The 17,697-nt window shown below is 52.2% G+C and overlaps 2 protein-coding genes and 2 non-coding genes across 7 annotated transcripts; 3 read left to right on the top strand and 1 right to left on the bottom strand.

The window, feature by feature from the left end:
- The first annotated feature begins 1,799 nt into the window (after positions 1 to 1,799).
- RPS3 (ribosomal protein S3) lies at positions 1,800 to 6,632 on the top strand. Its single transcript, XM_036404242.2, has 7 exons — positions 1,800 to 1,875; positions 2,635 to 2,765; positions 2,873 to 2,966; positions 3,707 to 3,801; positions 4,340 to 4,527; positions 5,683 to 5,879; positions 6,564 to 6,632. The coding sequence occupies exons 1-6, from the start codon at positions 1,846 to 1,848 to the stop codon at positions 5,874 to 5,876; spliced, it is 732 nt and encodes a 243-aa protein (XP_036260135.1). The 5' UTR covers positions 1,800 to 1,845; the 3' UTR covers positions 5,877 to 5,879; positions 6,564 to 6,632.
- Positions 4,076 to 4,222, top strand: LOC118699993 (small nucleolar RNA SNORD15). Its single transcript, XR_004982165.1, has one exon. It is a non-coding gene; the product is annotated as a small nucleolar RNA SNORD15 (small nucleolar RNA).
- On the top strand, positions 5,221 to 5,368 carry LOC118699992 (small nucleolar RNA SNORD15). Its single transcript, XR_004982164.1, has one exon. It is a non-coding gene; the product is annotated as a small nucleolar RNA SNORD15 (small nucleolar RNA).
- A 2,207-nt stretch (positions 6,633 to 8,839) lies between the features above and the next one.
- On the bottom strand, positions 8,840 to 15,089 carry SERPINH1 (serpin family H member 1). 4 transcript variants are annotated; one of them, XM_036404265.1, is made up of 5 exons: positions 15,010 to 15,089; positions 11,908 to 12,521; positions 11,575 to 11,673; positions 10,972 to 11,204; positions 8,840 to 10,818 (listed from the first exon to the last, which is right to left on the bottom strand). In XM_036404265.1, exons 2-5 carry the CDS (start codon positions 12,488 to 12,490, stop codon positions 10,516 to 10,518), a joined length of 1,218 nt encoding a protein of 405 aa, XP_036260158.1. In that variant the 5' UTR covers positions 12,491 to 12,521; positions 15,010 to 15,089; the 3' UTR covers positions 8,840 to 10,515. The 4 variants fall into 4 exon arrangements, with proteins under 4 accessions (XP_036260158.1, XP_036260159.1, XP_054374609.1 ...); XM_036404266.1 differs by having other exon boundaries at positions 11,908 to 12,524; positions 15,010 to 15,082; XM_054518634.1 differs by lacking the exon at positions 15,010 to 15,089 and adding an exon at positions 13,566 to 13,732 and having other exon boundaries at positions 11,908 to 12,524.
- Positions 15,090 to 17,697: the final 2,608 nt, after the last annotated feature.

Here is a 17,697-nt window from a genome sequence, read left to right as displayed (position 1 = left end):
ACCTGCTGGACCTCACCTGAGCTCTCTGTGGAGGGGGCTGCAGGTGTGTCACAGCTTTTTTGGGGTGTTCCCAGCCTCCATTTCAGCAGGGATGGAGCAGGGGGGAATCCACAGAATCAGGGAATGGCTCAGGATGGAAGGGACCTTTTAAAGGTCAGCTAATCCAAGCCTCCTGCAGTGAGCAGGGACATCTCCAACCAGCCCAGAATGCATTCCCAGCACCCAGGGTTCGCTCAGGCTGCTGGCCAGATGCTCAGGGAGGAATCCCACCTTGCTATTTGGGGAAGGCACTGGATGTCCCTGGCTGTGAAGGCCACACTTGGAGCCCCCAGGCCTCATCTGGGGGACAGGGGACATTGCCTTGGTGCCAAGCACCAGCCAGGCCCTGCTTTGTGTCCGGCTCCAGCCCTGGGTGCTGACCCTGAAATGCTGACAGGACACAGAGTTTGTCCTTCACAGGCCGTGGAAAAGGGGACACACATCAAGGTCAGCCTTTTTGCTCGTGTTCTGCCTTTTGCTGTATTTTTGTGATACAGAAATTCATTAGGTGAGACCCTCCTGGGTAAACTCAGCCTAAAAAACAGGTGATCTTGGGCAGATATTTTCTTCCCTAAAAGTATGGTGGAAAACAGCAGAATGGGGGGGTTTGTGCAGCTTGGCAGGGTCTTCCCTGAAAAATTACTTGAGACTCCAGTTCACAGGGCTCAAATCCCTGCACAGAGACATTCCCAGCTGCTGGACACGTCTCCAGAGGCTGATGTTTGTGGGACAGAGACTCTTGGGCTCAGGGGGAGCAGGGGGTGTGCCAGGATGGCTGGGCACACCAGGAGTGAGACAAAGGTGTCTGTGACAGAGGGGACACAATTCCTCACCACCACCGCCACCTGCCTTTGATGGGATGCTCCGCCATCCCTCCAGTTGTGGATCAACGAATCCCTGGGGATTCATTTATTCATTCTTATTCATTCAAGAGGCTTTTCCCAGCCTGGAAACCGTCTGCACTGACATCTAGTGGCTTTTCCCTGGCCCAGAGCAGAGTGGGATCCTCTGCTTTACTGCTCCTGCTGGGGGCATTTTCACAGCATCACTTGGGCTGGAAAAGGACCTTAAGATCATCAGATCCATCTGCAAACCACAATAATATCCATGATAAAATGCAGTTTAAATCTCCGCTTCCTAGAAGCTGTGCATCAACTCTGTCCATTACTGTTATTTTTGTAATCCTCTACAATCCCATAAGCATTAAAAAACAATATGTTGTGACAGGACACAGGGAATGGCTCCCACTGCCAGAGGGCAAGGCTAGGTGGGATTTTGGGCAGGAATTGTTCCCTGAGAGGGTGTCAGGCCCTGGTAGAGGATGCCCAGAGCAGCTGTGGTTGCCCCTGGATCCCTGGCAGTGCCCAAGGCCAGGCTGGACACGGCTTGGAGCAATGGAAGGTGTCCCTGCCTATGGCAGGGGTGGAACAGGATCAGCCTTAAGGTCATTTCCCAACCAAGCCATGCTGTGATTCCTGGATAACAGCAGAGCACCCTCTGACAGCAACGCCTGGCAGAGCAGGTCTCCAGGTATAAGCCCGGGGTGAATTATCATATATCGGTTTTATTTCACACACTGCTGACTCTCGTGTCCGTTTCCACGGGATTTAGAACCCGTTTAACGCCGCTCTGGGCCGCACACTCAGCTCAGTCCTCGCCAACATGGCGGCATGGCAAAGACTACATCTCCCATGGTGCCCCGCTCGCGCCCGCCGTGCCAGCGGCCAGCCAATGGGGCGCGGCGGAAGGCGGATATAGCGCCGCCCGCGGGGCCCGTTCCCTCCTTTCCGCCGGGCCCGGCTCATCATGGCGGTGCAGATCTCCAAGAAGCGCAAGGTGAGCGCGGCCGCACGGCTCCTCCGCGGCCGCGGGGCGCTGCCGCACCGCCCGCGGCGGCCCCAGCAGCCGGCGGGGCGGGAGCGCGGCGGGCGGCGGCGGCGGACGGGGGAGGATGGCGGCGGATGCGGCGCGGGGCCCGGCGGGGAACATGGCGGCGGGATGGAGCGGGCGCTTCCCCATGGCCGCGCGCGGAGGTGCGGAGCGGCGCCGGGAGCCGGGAATTGCGGGGTTTTCGCTTTGCTTTCCAGCGGGGAGGGTTTGCGGCTGGTGGCTGCCCCGGGAGGGCACCGGGCGCTGCCTGTCCTGGGGAGCGAGGGAGGTTTGGGCTGTCAGGAGTCCCGGCAGCAGCATCCCGTGGGGCTGGGAAAGGGATGGGACCCCGGTAATTATTTCCCTTAAATTGCTCCCGAATTCCAGCATGAGCAGTGGCTGTGGGTCAGGCAGTGCTTGGTCTAGGCTCCTGCTAGGAGTGGGTTATTCCTGAGAAAGTCAGGGAAGGGGGTTCCATTTTTCCCCACTGCTGCACCCTGAGTGGGGCAGAGCCACTCAGGTAAAGTCAAGGTTGTGGGTTCAGTTCCTGGGCTGTTCCTGTAAAAGCTGGACTTGGTATTCCTTGTGGATCCCTTCCAACTGAGAGTATTCAGTGGTTTCTCTCAGAGGAAGGGAAAGTTGTCAGGAAAGACACTCGGAATTTGGGTGAATTGCACTCAAGTTCAGGATGTGACAAGACCTTGACTTTGTCCGTTTGTGTTTTAGTTTGTCGCTGATGGCATCTTCAAAGCAGAGCTGAACGAGTTCCTGACTCGGGAGCTGGCTGAGGATGGATACTCCGGAGTGGAAGTCCGGGTCACTCCCACCAGGACTGAGATTATCATCCTTGCCACCAGGTAACTCAGCCTTCCTGAGCTGGGATGCTCTGAAAGCTCTCTGGGATGGCTCCAGTCTCACTCCTGGGGACAGTTTTCTCACTTGTCCTGTGCTTATTTTCCCTCAGAACTCAGAATGTCCTGGGAGAGAAGGGACGCCGGATCCGGGAGCTGACGGCTGTGGTGCAGAAGAGGTTTGGATTCCCCGAGGGAAGCGTGGAGGTAAAACTGCCTCAGGAACTGGGTGGTGCAGAGGGGTTTGTGGTGGCAGCTGAAGGGTGGTTTCAGGATGACTTGGGCCTTCTGTTACTTGGCCTTACAAATGCTCCTGCACTGAAATACAAAATAAATTACAAAGAAACTGCTCTGCTGCAGAAGGATCTTTGACAAACAGAATGTAAAGTGACAAACCAGTTATTTTTGATCCTCAGTGTTGGGGGTGTTTTCCCAGGGGAAGGTTGGGCTAGGGCCCTTTAAAGGGTCCATGCAACCCAAAGGATTCTGTAGTTCTATTCCATGAAATCTTGCTCTGAAACAGATCAGGGAAGGAGGGGGAATGTGTGTGCTGGGATGTTGCACATTTATTCCATCTTGGCCAATGCTGCTGGATCATGTTAGACAGGGAAGGAAATGTAGGACAAAGCTGCTGCCTGTAAATGTGGAAGGGTTAACGGGACTGAAGGTAGGGAGTAGAGTAGAATGAAATTCCTGTGTCCTGCTAAAGTAAAAGTTAAATTTACTGTGAGGGTGGTGAGGAACTGCCACAGGGTGCCCAGAGAAGCTGTGGCTGCCCCTGGATCCCTGGAATTGTTCAAGGCCAGGTTGGAGCAACCCGGTCTAGTGGAAAGATCCCTGCCCTTGGCAGGGGCGGGAGTGGATGGACCTTCCAAGGCACAGCAGGCTGTGGTTGTGTGACTGGCTTGGCAAGGAGCCCTTTTGTGAGTGTGCCTCTCTCCCTGCAGCTCTACGCTGAGAAGGTGGCCACGAGGGGTCTGTGCGCCATCGCCCAGGCCGAGTCCCTGCGCTACAAACTCCTGGGGGGGCTGGCTGTGCGCAGGTGAGTACAGCAGCCTGCCCTGGGGGACGTGGGGCACTCCAGGACTGTCCCCAAAAAACAACTCTCTGCGGTTTGAGGATTTAACCTGGTAAAGCTGCACTGAAACTTCAGTTCACAGTTACTTCTGGAGCGTTCTGTCTGGTTGCAGGTTGTCTGTGGGGTATGAAGCTGCATGTGTTCCTTTGGGAATAAATGGGTGGAGGAGTGAGGCAAGCAGCATTTCAGGCCTTGTGGCTGTGCTGTGGCTCAGGAGGCAGTGGCCCTGCTCTCATCCCCTCGGTGATGAGGCGATGACGAGTCAGAAGCGGGTGGCTCTGGTGGCAGTGCCCTCGCGGTGTCACGTTCTGTGGCGCCGCGTGAGGTCCTCCAGCAGCAGCCTCCTGTCACCAGTGAATGATGTAGAGGCATTTGTCTGAGAAGGGATGGGAGCTGCACTGCTGACACATGAAACTGAGGTTGGAATTGTGGTAAAATTCCTGCAGGGAGCCCTGTGGGTCTGGCAGAGCTGGCTCATGGCTTGGCTGTCCTCTCCCTGCAGAGCCTGCTATGGTGTCCTCCGCTTCATCATGGAGAGCGGGGCCAAGGGCTGTGAGGTCGTTGTGTCCGGCAAGCTGAGAGGTCAGAGGGCCAAATCCATGAAGTTTGTGGATGGCTTAATGATCCACAGTGGGGACCCAGTGAATTACTACGTGGACACAGCCGTGCGTCACGTCCTACTCCGGCAGGGTGAGTGCCTGATCCCTTTGCAGCTTTGGCAGGTTCCTTCTCTTGAGCTGCAGAGACAAAAAATCTCAGCTCCTGGCATCCTGTTCCTGTAGGTTGGAGATTTCCCACTGGCATCCTTGGGTTGAAACTCACATGGTTTTAATGCACCTCTCATCTCACAGTAGTCTAGTTGTGCTGCTCTGAATGGTTCAGACTCTGAACCAGAAAATTCTGTTTTCTTGAGCTCTTGCCACTGAACTCTCACTGTGGGATTTGAACATTACATCTAAAGTAGAAGTCATTTGGGAATGGGAAGCCAAGGGGCCTTCAGCAGCCACTGTGGTCATACCATGTATCCACTTCTCTGCTGGAGGGGTTTGAATGTTTCCCATTAGAAATGTGGCTGTTGATTCTGCAGATGGTCTCACTTGTGTCCTGGGGCCTCTGAGGCTGGTGATAACTTCCAGATGAGGTGCCTGTTGCCTGGCTTTAAGAGCCCTTGGCATTCTGGTTTTCCTGGCTCCTCAGGATGGGCAGAGAGAACAGGGGTGCTGCAGGTGTCAGACAGTCTTCCCAGCTAAACCTGCTTCCACTTGTTCTGCCTCCTGGTAAAACACAAATGATTTGTGTGTGTCTTAACTGGCTTTGGGTTAATCAGTTGCAGAGCTCCTGGTGCAGGGATACCAACCCAGCCAGAGCTGTTCTCCACCTTCCCTTCGGTGATGATACGATGACGAGTCAGAAGGGACATCCCTGTGTCATTGCAGCCTGCTCTGTGCCACGTTCTGTGGTGCTGTGCTGAGGCTGCCTTGGCCAGGGTGTCTTGCTCATTGGATGATTTAGAGGCATTTGTCTGAGAAGGGATATTAAAAAAAAAAAAGTGGAATTTCCTAGAAAAATTAGCTGAGGAAGAGGACAGGGCTTAAAACGAGGCTTGGAATGAGTTGAGAACTGCAGTCAGCCAAGGCAGTGAGTTGAATAACTTTGGATATCCAACTTTAACTTGCCTGGATTTACAACACTGATATCAAGTCACAGTAATTAGATTTTTAAGCTGTAGCGTGTGTGTGTTACAGTGTTGATAGCAGATCTTCTTTGTGGAGAGAGATATTTTGTAACCTTGGTGCTATTCTCTTGATCTATTTTGTGTCTCCCTTGGCCTGTCACTCTCTGCAGGAGTACTGGGAATCAAAGTAAAGATTATGTTGCCTTGGGACCCCAGTGGAAAGATTGGCCCCAAAAAGCCTCTGCCAGACCACGTCAGCATCGTGGAACCCAAAGAAGAGATTCTGCCCACCACCCCCATTTCAGAGCAGAAAGGTGGCAAACCAGAACAGCCAGCCATGCCTCAGCCAGTGCCCACTGCCTGAAGGGTAAGTGCCTGGGAGCAGTGGAGGGAGGTGTGCTGAGGATCCATGTAGAAGAGGTTTCAGGCCACCAAAACCACAAAGCTGGGATTTTGGGAAGACAAGCTGCTATGTTGTGCCCAGCACAGAGACCAGAGTTGGGCTTGACCCTTGCACTGGGTGAAGGGGACAGGGTTCAAGGCATGTGTCAGTGCAGCTCAGAACACTCCTCTGGAGAGGAGATGATGGATCTGTTCACATGCCTTGTTCCATGTTGTGTTATACAAGCATGGATTTGGGGGCCTTGGATTATTACAGTTGGAGAGACTTGGGTTGGGTGCCTTGGATGTATTGGTGTTGTATCAGTGTGCAGTTGGCAGCACAGAGTATATATTCCTCATATATCCATAGAATATATTCCTCATATATCCATCCTGTCCTGCCCCGGGATCCAGTTTGGGATAGTCTTAGAAGCCATGTGAGAACAATTTGTAGGCTGCTCTTGCAAGGAAGTTACTACAGTTTGAAGTCTTACCAAGGAGTCTGGCAAGATCTGCCTCGGTGGAAAAAATGGGAATCATTGGCCAAAATTCAGGAAATGAGAAATGCAGTTTAATTGGAAAACTTGGTTTGTTCTTTGTTTGGGATAGGATGGTGGTTATGGAAAAGAGTTTGCCCCCAGCTCACTGAGTGTTTTGTTTCTCGTTGTAGGGTTTGTAACATCTGCAACCAGAAGCTTGTCTGTCCTGAAAACATCTCTTAATAAAATCACAAAAGGCAGTGTTTGTGAAGGTGCTTTTTCTTTTTTTTTTTTTTTTTCTTTTTATTTTCTCAAGATGTACTCCAGGAAGACCTTGCTCCCACCTTTGGTGTGGAAGGAATTCTGTTGCTGTGTTCCCCTTCTGGAGTGACCTTCACCAGATCCTGATCCAAAGAAAGTGGGAATAAAGCACTGATACCTGTGATAGATAGAGCTGGGGCAGCAATCCCGTGTTCAGAGGGGTCATGAGTAACACACTCCATGGAGTACTGGTTGCTGTTCCCTGCATCCAAGTACCTTATCCAGTGCTTCCAGAAGGGAGAGCTTTTCTGGCATTATCCAGGCCAGTGCAGCTCCTGTCAGGGTCAGGTACCTTTGGGTGTGGATTTGTGGGGGTGAGAGCAAAAGTGACACTCAGGATTTCAAACCTTCTGTCCTGACCTGCAAAGTGGGAGTATCTGGTGGAAGTTTGGTGCAGGAATGGGAAGAGAGGCACAATCATAGGAGATAATGTATGTGCAGGGTCAAGGAGTTTGGATTTTGAGGAATTCAAAGCCTGTTTGTTGTTTAGGACCAGCTTTCACATCCACATTTCTGTTTTGAGGAGGTTGCTCTGCAGGAATTAGGCAGTCAGGTTAGGAACTGGAATTTTGAACTGGTCTGTCCAGGGAGCCTTTGCCTTGCTGTTCCCAGCTTCTCTGGCACACCTGGGGGTCTGGTTGAGTTTCAGAAACAAGATGTGCCTTCTTGGAGTGTCAGTGATTTCAAGTTTCTGTGTACACCATTCAGTGCAAAGATTTAAATAGTTAATATAAATATTAGACTAATGCCAACATTAATTTTTATACAAATTTGAATGTGGAAATAATCTGAAAATCGAAAATATGACAACACAGCACTGGAAAGGAAATTTGTGAAACTGGGGAGATCTGAAGCAATAAAAGTCACACCTGGTTTTGCATGTTGTCTCTAAATTCTTAAACACACTATGTGGTAGATGGTGATGGTTAGAAATCTTTCCTGCTGCCTCCCAGGGAGGGCTGGATTTCCAGGAGATTGTTCCACTTCTTCCTGATGAAGAGCTCTCCAACCTTGTCCATCACCCTGTTAATTTCACAGGGCTGATCACTGCTAGAGTCAGGAGCTACACAAGTTATGGGGAAGAGAAGGCTCCAGGGAGAGCTCAGAGCCCCTTGCAGGGCCTGAAGGGGCTCCAGGACAGCTGGAGAGGACTTTGGAGAAAGGAGGGAGGGACGGGACACAGGGCATGGCTCCTACTGCCAGAGGGCAGGGCTGGATGGGATATTGGGAAGGAATTCTTCCCTGTGAGGGTGGTGAGGCCCTGGCACAGGGTGTCCAGAGAAGCTGTGGCTCCACGTATGAGCTGAACACCTTTTCCAAGTGTTTTGGCTGGAATTACCACCACTCTGAGGTGTTTAAAGAAGCTCCAAAAGAGGAGCGAACTCATTCAGTTCCCTGTGTCATATGGGTGCTTCCCTTAGACAAAAGCCCTGGCCGATGAGCTGGGGGTGGCATGAACTTAGGAACTCTGGAAAGCTTTTAACTTTGTTTCAATATTGCTATTCCAGGGTGATGTGTTCCTGCTGTGGTTGGTGCAGGGGGTGGCTTCAGTAATTCAATTTAGTGAAAATGAGGAAGCACGTGGTGCTATTCCAGTGTGGGAGGAGCTGCACAGGATTGTGTGTGCTTGTCCAGGGAAAAGAGGACATGTCTGTGCCTTTAGTTTTGCTTAAGAGTGAGTGGCAGAAGGTTCATCCCTTGCCAGCAGTGGGAGAACATGGATTAGCAGGGTCTGCTAGTGCTGGATTTTCCACCTGGAAAGGTATCTTTAGCCTGCAGTTTTTTCCTCTGTTTCCCCAGAGTGGATCCCAGCTGGAGGAGCTTTGGCATGGAGAGTCAGGAAGGCTGGTCCCTGTGGCTGATAGCTCAGTTTTTATTCTGCTAAATGGCCCATCAGGACAGGACAGTTGGTCCTTTACCTGTGGAGCATGTATAGTGTTGGATATTTGCAGTTTCAGGAGAAAACAGTGAAGGGAAAATCTGCTAAGAGCATTTCTTTCTCATGATTGATGTGCTACAGGAATTCATCTTTTGCATGGAGTAATTTTTGTCCGTAGTTGCCACTTTTAGGGTGTTTTGGATTTAAGGATTGCAAGGAACCTCTTTAAGTTTATTTTGCTCTACAAGGGATTCCAGCCACCAGGGATTCATTGAAAAAGTTTTATTGCAAAATTACACAACTGTCAGTGTGTAGTACAAGAACAGACAATAAAAGCCATCAGACACACCTGCATCCACATGATGCAAATTATTCACAATATCCCACAGTGTGTTCTTGCCTTGCCCACCCCTTCCACCCCCCAGCCCAGCCTCCAGAACGTTCTGTGTGTGGGTTCAGTGCACTGCATCACCTGGAAGTGTCCCACATTTGGGGACACACCTGGCATTGCCTCCTGCCTCCCAGCACCTGGGAATATGCAGTATTGGGCTTCTATGGCAGCAGGGAAAATTGGCAGGGACATAAAGCAAAGCCATGTAGGTGCTCCATGCTGGTTTCAGGGAACTGGCAATTCCATTGGGATGCATGGATTTCCCTCATTTCCATAATCTCAGTGTTTGCCTTGTGGTGTTTCTCAGTGCGTGGCGAGTGCTGCAATGCTCCTGGGATAACATCAGCTTCTTTAAATAGTACTGACATGATGATATCCCTTGAAGAGAAGTTAGGAATAGCCTGGATCAGGCTGTGAAACCTGCTTATTATCAGACATAAATATAACTATAAATACCTTTGTTTTTCAGGGTCCCCTTATCCAGGTCAGCAGACAGGGAGCTAAAGTACCATGGAGCTTCAGCAGAGCATAATTAGGAAGTCAGGTAATGGCAGCTTTAAAGCTTTGTGTTTAATTAAGCAAGAAAGTGGAGGTGACCCTGATCCCACCTCCCTCTGAGAAGCCAGCCAGGAGTGCCTTGGGTCAGCTCCACAGGGAGCTGATTGGAACCAGCTCTGGGAGAGCCCTGGCAGTGGGAATGGAGTCTTTGCCAGCCCTACAGGCTGATGCAGAGCATTTCCTAGAGAAGTGAGTTCTCTGCCTGGTACAACTGCCTGTTTAATTACAGCTGTTGGCTCCTCAGTGATCCCAAGGGGTGGAGTGTTGAAGGAACCTCAGGTTACTCTTTCTAGAAACCTAGGCTGTGCTTTCAGCTCTCCCTGGCATCCCAAAGCTCCTTAGTTCTCCATAAAGTGTTGATCCAGGCTGCTCTTGGCTTTGATGCTCTCCCTAGGGAGCTCTTGTGGTTGAAGCATCGAGCGCAGAGCACAGTGTTAGGCAGGACAGAAGGGCACAACTCCATACAATCTCCATTCTTCCATGCTGCTTCCTGCTCTGCTGCAGGCCCCTGCAGGGGCTGGACTGCACAGCTGGCCCTTGGAGCTCTGTTACACGCCCCTGGAGAGAGAAGAGAGAAGCAGGAGCAGGCACCCAAGCGGGAGAAAAGCGGCAGCGGTAAGCGTGCAGTGGGATTGGAAGCGTTTGGGATGGGAGGGTGGTGCCTTGGCAGGGCTGGTGGAGCAGCAAGGAGCTGAGCAGGAGGCTTAACCAGTGCAGGGAGGAGCTCAGCTTCAACCTGGCCACCTCAGCTGACTCCCAGTGACTCTCTGGTGCCAGGCTCCCCTGCTCCTCTCTGGAGGTGGGTTTGTGCAATCTGGATTGTGGGGTGAGGTAAAGTGTACGCTGGTTTCTCTTCACAATGCACCCTGGTCTGAATAGCACCCATGGTTCAAGAAGGATACAAAATAGTGTTTCCCATTTGTCAAAATGCCCCCCTAAAAACACACACAAACCAAAGCTCTGGGAAAAAACAACCCAACCAAAACAAACCCAACTACAACTCGTCGCGCATCTTGTCGCCTTTGGGCCTCACGAGCCTGCCGATGAAGAGGATGGAGTTGGTTTTAGTGTCCTTGATCATGAAGATGAAGGGGTGGTCAGCGTAGAAGAGTTTGGGGTTCCTCATCTCCTCTCGGCCGTAGATGTCAGCGTCGTAGGGGTTCCCTTCCGTGTCCCACTCCAGAGCCGCGGCATGGAACACATTGGACAGGTAAAGGTCTTTCTTGCCAGAGATCTTGGACAAGTCAGCCTTGGTTTTGTCAATGGCTTCTGTCAAGCCCAGACCACCCAGGTGTTTCTAGGGGGAGACAAGAGGTCAGCAACCCTCCCGGAGATGACACAGTGCAAGAGGGAAGAGGGGCAGCAGGCATGGATAACTCATCATCCCACTGTCTTTCCCCCCATCCCAAAGAACTGTAAAAAGGGCCAACTCTTGAAGGACCTCCTTTACCTGCAGGTCATGGCTGACTTCTAGGACAACTTTTGGCAGCGAGATGGCCACTGATCTCTTCTTCATCTTGCTAGTCCACGTCTTGAGCTGCTCCTTGTTCAGCAGTTTCTCCACTCTCTCCAGAGGCTCCACATGGTTTGGCATGATGAAGATCATGCTGGAGAGCTTGTGAGCCAGTGGCATCTCTACCACCTGGAGCTTCTCTGCCTCATCATCATAGTAATTGTAGAGACCTTGAAACCAGAAGAGGGGAACAGTTGGATGTGGAGCAGAGGCAAAGTGAATTCAGCCTGTACTTTCCCTGACCAGCAAGGGAAGTGAGTCTGGACACTCTTTTGGGAAGTGGCCCAGCATTATTGGAGTTGGCTGTGGTTCTCATTTGTGTAATGAGCAAGGATTTGTTCCCAACAGCCAAGCAGCTCATAGTAAACATGGATTCTCTGCTCACAGGGAGACTGAATCAGTAGAACAAACACTTCCCTGCTTTGTTCTCTATCATGAGGCAAAACGATCTTTGAAGCAGCTGGTGGAAATCTGGGTAAGGGAGAACAATGGTCCTAACTCCAGCTGGTCTTGGTGTGGGGCAGGGGGTTTCCCACTCACCTGTGCGGTGCATCATGGGCACGCCCACGGTGTAGGAACGGGTCACCATGAAGCCACGGTTGTCCACCATCTTATGATGGAACTTCTCATCCCAGTGAGCTGCAGGAGAGAGAGAAACACAGCTTGTAAGAAAAGGGAATGGCGTAAGTCCATGCACAGTTCCCAACCACTGACAAAGAGCTGCCTCCAGTGGACCTAGGATTTGTCCACCTTCCCTTGGGGCTGGTGGATGATCTTTAAGGCCCCTCCCAACCCAAACCATTCCATGATTCTGTGTGTTGGCTCAGGGCAGGTTTTGGGGCACTCGTACCAAGAACTGAAGGTAGAACTTACGCTTGAAGAACATGGCGTTGACGATGAGGGCCCCATCAGTTTTCTCCACATCTTTGGTGACCTCTGGGAGTTTCCCATCCGTGGTCTGGGCTGCCCACTCATTGATGGACTTGAGGGCGCTCCTCTTGTCTCGGAAGTTGATCTTGGAGTGCTCGTAGTTGTAGTGCTTCTTGCTGTTCTTGACGAAGTCCTCGGTGAAGGTGATGGAGGCGGGGCCGTAGAGGCGGTTGCCGATCTTCCAGGTGACGTTGCGGGCGGTGCTGTTGCTGACCTCGCTGAGCAGCTCGGCCAGCCCGCTGTGCACGTACTCGTCGTTCAGCTTGTCCGCACTCAGCACCGCCTTGGCCTGCGAGGCCGTCGTGGCCTTGCCCCCCAGGGACACCAGCCCCAGGGATGAGGCCACCACCACGGGGGACAGCAGGATGTTCTCCATGTCCTTGTCTTTGGCCATGGCGTGGTAGAGGTTGAAGGCCAGCGTGGTGCTGCGCTCGGCCAGCGTAGTGGCCTTGTCGCTCAGCTTCCTGTCCTCCGAGGGCACGGCCGCAGCGAGGCCCAGGAGGGCCAGCCCCACGATGATCCACATGGCTTCAGCAGCACCCAGCACCTCACAGGACCTGCTGGGCGAGAAAATGCACCATCAGCATGAGCCAAAGCCTTCCTGGAGCATCCAGAGATCCCAGGGGCTCTTCCAGAGAAACCCATTCCTTGCTCCAGTGACAGTGACATTGCCCCAGCGCTTCATTGGGGTGCAGCCATCCCAAGTCCACCCTGAACAACAATTAATCTTCAGGAGTGCAGGCTGCACCCTGGCAAGCAGAGCCTGTGCATTTGGAATGAAAGCTTCCTTCCTAAGCAGTTTCCCTATATTCCAGTGTTAATGTACTGTGATGGTTTAAGGAAGGGTCAGGGAATGTAAGCAACAGCTATTTCTCATGTGATCTTGACAGGGCAAGGGGGAATGGCTTTAAAGTGAAAGAAGACAGGTTTAGATTGGACATTAGTAAGAAATTCTTCCCTGTGAGGGTGGTGAGGTCCTGACACAGGGTGCCCAGAGAAGCTGTGGCTGTCCCTGATCCCTGGAAGTGTCCAAGGCCAGGCTGGATGGGGCTTGGAGCAACCTGGGATAGGGGAAGGTGTCCCTGCTGCCCATAGCAGGTGGGGAAAAAGATAGTCTTTAGACCCAACCCTTCCATGATTCTCTCCCCAGAGCAGGAGAAACCTCTTCCCTGATCAGGAAAAGCTGAAAAATTTTCATGCTGCCCCTTGATCCAAGGGCTGTTGCAGGCACTGCATGGCAAGGACCGTCCTCTCTGGGGACCCTGGCCTGGGCCCCAAACCCTCAGATTCCTCGGCACTAGATGGAGCACGTGAGCTTCCACCAAGCAAAGCCAGAGCAGCCCTGGAGAAGATCCTGCGCTGTCTGATCAGCTCTGTTCGGCTTTGGTTTGCCTGGGGCAAAGGGAGGTGGGGGAGCCTCATTTTCCCCAGCAGAGCCTTCAGTTCATGCCTGAGATGGGTGGATCTCATCCCAATGTAGGTGAACCCACCCCAGGAAGGGCTCTGAGCCCCAAGCTTCTGGTCTAAGTACCTGGAAGCCCTTTGGGGCTCATCCCCCCTGGCCCCACACCTCCCCACCCTCCTGCCTTCACTCAGCAAACCTTCCTGCTGGCAGCTCCTCAGGCCTTAAATTCCCCCTCCAGCTTTTGGGGACTTTGTCCTCCACAGGAACTGCTTCACTACACTGCAGCCCTGTTCCTTGGTGGTCCTCTGCTCCCACCCTGCTCCTGGCCAGCCTCAGGGGCTGTCCCTGGCATGGGGAGGCAGAGAAAGGCTGCAGCAGGGTTAAAGCATTCCCAGCAGGAAGCGAAGGGCCCGCTGGGATTACACATGGAAGGAAACACGCAGCACGTAGCCCCGGGCGAGGAGAGTGCGCAGTTCCACCAGGGACCCTGTGCCAGAGTGGGAATTACAACCTAAATTCCTTTATTGGGAGCAAGGCTGCTGTTAAAGGGAGGAGCCATCCTGCCTGCACCAAGAGCAAAGATTTGTGCAACAGGCTCAAAACTGCCCTCAACACTCTCTTAAAGTGCAGCCAGGGTGACAAACATTGGAAGTGTGAGGAGGCTGCTTCTGGTTTTCTATTTCCCGTTTATTTCTAAGGATACCTTGAAACTGTTTCATAGTGAGGTCAACGTTTGCCTTTTTCTTTCTGAAAGAAAACAGATACATGGAGTAGTTCTCTTGTGAGCAGGGGGTGGCCTGCACTGCTTCATCCTCAGCTTAAAAAAAGCTTCATTACTTCAGGGCCGGGTGGCAGATTTGGGCTCTGCTGAGTCACACAGCCCGAGATGGAGAAATTTTGACCATTCTCGGATTAAGGCAGCGATTCTGGGTGAATTCAGAGCCCGTGGTGAAAATGGAGGGAATGTGGGGAATGCACAGCCAGCACCATCCTCTCCTGTGCTCCCACAGCGAGGGGACGCCCAGTGCCAGCGTGGCATTCCTCAGCCTTCCCTGCAGCTGCCGGGACCCCCTTTCCTGGCGGGATGGGATTTCTCCCAGGAGCAGGACAGAGCTGCAGAGCACAGGACTGCAGGCAAAAGGCCATTTCCGTGTCACCAGAGGGATGTGGCACTTGGTTAAGGCAGCAGAAGCAGGGTCGGGCTGTGCTGTGCAGGGAGAGCTCTCGTTCCTGTGCTGGGATGGTGCCCAGGGTCCTGCAGGCTCCCAGGCTGAGCCTGAGCGGGGCTGGAGGATTTCACCCACACCAAGCTAAAGCTTCCTTTATCCCCCTTTTCTTTTTCCTCATTCTCTGAAAGCTTTTCCCGCAGCTTCACTGTGACCACCTCTTGCAAACAGGAGGCAACTGGAGGATTTCTTAATGCTTTGCTTCAAAAACCCAGAGCCAGCTCATGGGACAGTCTGTACCCCTATCCACCCACCCCACTGTAGCCTACCCCCCACGCACCCCCTTCTCCCATGCCACAACCCTCCCCCCGATTTTTTTGCCAAGCAGGAGGCTGCAGGACCCCAAAATCCCCCCTCGCCCTGCTGCAATCTCAGCTCGGTCTCCACCCGGGGTCCCCCGGGTCCCCCCCTTACCTGCAGGGTCGGGACACGGCTTTGCTCGGCTCCCTGTGCACCTCCCGGTCCTGCGGAGGGGGTATATAAGGGGCCGGGGAGAAACTTCTGGAAACTTGGGAAAACCCTCTCAAAAATGCTGGGGAGGGAGAGGAAGGGGAGGATCCGTCCCGGCTCTCTCCCGGCCCGCCGCCAATGGCAGGGAATGCCGGCCCCGCGCCGCCGAAGGGGGGTCGGGATGGATGGGGGATGCGCCTTCCCTCCTCCTGCCCTGCCTGTCCCCAGCCTGTCCCCTGCCTGAGCCCAGCCCGGCCTCCTGCAGGAACGGGGGGACCTACTCCCTGCCCAAACTGTGCTTTTCCCTTCTTGCAGGGCTCAGGTCCTGTCTTATTTCCATCCTCTCCCTGCCCCTGGCATCTCCTGCAGCTGGATGGTTGTTGGCACCAAAGGCAGGTAGTGATATATTTATTTGTTTGTTTCTGGGCTGTCGCCCTCCATATGAAGTCAAGGGTGATGCAAAGGGCTTCAGTCACGACTGGAGCAGTCACAGGCAGCCTATGTTTAACACCTGCCCCATCCTGAAATGTGAATCTGAAATGTGACCCCCAAGAGAGAAGAGAAAGTTCCAGGGAGAGCTCAGAGCCCTTCCAGTGCCTAAAGGGGCTCCAGGAGTGAGGACTGGGGATAAGGGATGGAAGGACAGGACACAGGGAATGGCTTCCACTGCCAGAGGGCAGGGCTCGATGGGATATTGGGAAGGACTCCTGGCTGTGAGGGTGGGCAGGCCCTGGCACAGGGTGCCCAGAGGAGCTGTGCCATGGAGAGGTTTGTGCTGAGTCACAAGTGTTGAAGCTCTGATCCAACCCTGTCATGTTTTAGGACAGCACAGGATTGTTTTCATGGCAGTCTGGGATGGAGGGATATTCAAGGTACCACCCCCCTCATGGTTAGTTACATCAGCAGAAGGATGCTGAATCCTTGTGTTCTTTAACTGATGTCTATGTCTCCCTTTTAATCACACTGTAATTTAATTTTTGCCCCTAATTTTGGCTCTGCCAAGCTTTTCTGCTTCCCTCTGAAGACAGGAGTCTCAGCAGATCTCAGCCTCCTGTTGCTGTAGTAGCAAACAGCATCTGATTTTCCTTCTGGCATAGAATATTCTGCTTGTTGTCTAGGAAGCATCTTGCTTTGGAATCACCATTCCATTCCCCTTCACAGCCCACCTATTCTAGAAGGTAGCATCAAAAAGTGACATTTTTCTTCCATCTGACCTGTTCAGATGGTGCCATGTGAGTAGATACTTCTCATCTCAAACAAGGGGAGATCTTTGAGACCTCCCTGTAAAAAAAAGCTTCCATCAGCTGCAACAAACCTGGTGCTCGGTAATCTTTAGAGATCTGGTCTCTTCAGGGAGGGATTCAGTGAGAAAAATAGCTTTGGAATACTTTAACCAACAGATTTTGGTACACTAGTGTCTTTTGGTGCAGTTAGCTTTGCTTTATGTCTGCATAAATGATCAACAACGGGGTCCCAGAGTTTTTATAGCAAAATTTTGGCTTTATTAATAGTGAATTTGCTGATATCAAACCATCAATACCGAGGCAAATGTTACTGGTCTGTACCAGCAGCATGTGCCAGCTGAGAAATGAGAAAAGCTCCTTTAAACTTCCACCATCAGCTGCTTTTCTCTGCCAAATTCTGAATTGCTCCACCTTCAAACCCTGCTCGGTAATTACTTCCCATGTAAGATTTTTTCACCTTCCGAGTGGGATTTAAAATAAACTCTTACACTTTTAATCTTGATTTCTTTCACTGCCTCCCAGCACCAAAGTCCTTTGACACTCTGGGTGCTCTGTGCTTTGGTCCTTTGAAATGGCTTTGCCTCAGTAACATGGAGTAGAATGCAAATAGTTGTGTTTGAGGGCTGGCAGGCCAGCATGAAGATATTTCAGATTTTTCCTGATTTTTAAGTGTATATTTCAACCTATTCCTGCTATTAAGTGCAGGAGTTGCTATTTCAACCTATTCCTGCTTTTAAGTGTATATTTCATCCTATTCCTGCTGTGTCTCCAACACAACCTGGTAAGAGCCACAAAAAACCCTTGCAGAGCTTTAGGATGTGAATGCGCAGAAAATGAGTCAGTTCTACCAAAATGTCAGCAAACAGCTTCATCCTTGTCCTGGTTTGAAAAGGAAGTAAGTTTTTTGGGAGGCTGTGGTGAACAGTGACTGTGAACAGTTGTGTCCAGGGCCAGAGTTCTGGGAATCAGGCTGATCTGCATTGCTGGGGAGGATTCCTGCTGCTCTCCAGCGATTCCAAGCTGTGCAGAGACGCTCCCAGCCCCCACAGTGCCACGTAGGAGCTCCTCCAGCGGTGGGATGGGGACTGGGAAGGGGGAGCCAAACTGGGAGTTGCCTTCTTCCGTCTCCCCTGCTCATGTAATGAGCGGTTCCAGCTGCCAGAGGGACACATCCTCTCCTCCCGGCCAGCTCCTCCCCTCCAAACCGCACTTGCGCAGGGCAGAGCTCGAGATTCTTTTGTCTGGAGTTATTTCCAGCACGGGTTGACTTTGTGGGTTTAGGGCAGTGCAGATGCACTGAGCCTTAAATTAAAATCCACCCAAATTTCTGTGACCTGGGTGTGATCCTACAGCCCCCAAGACAAAGCAGAGGGAGATTTCTAGGCTGTTGTTGCAGTGCTTGGAAATG

Source organism: Molothrus ater, chromosome 2, assembly GCF_012460135.2.
Source record: "Molothrus ater isolate BHLD 08-10-18 breed brown headed cowbird chromosome 2, BPBGC_Mater_1.1, whole genome shotgun sequence".
Taxonomy (NCBI): Eukaryota; Metazoa; Chordata; class Aves; order Passeriformes; family Icteridae; genus Molothrus; species Molothrus ater.
This window is presented reverse-complemented; position numbering and strand designations above follow the sequence as displayed.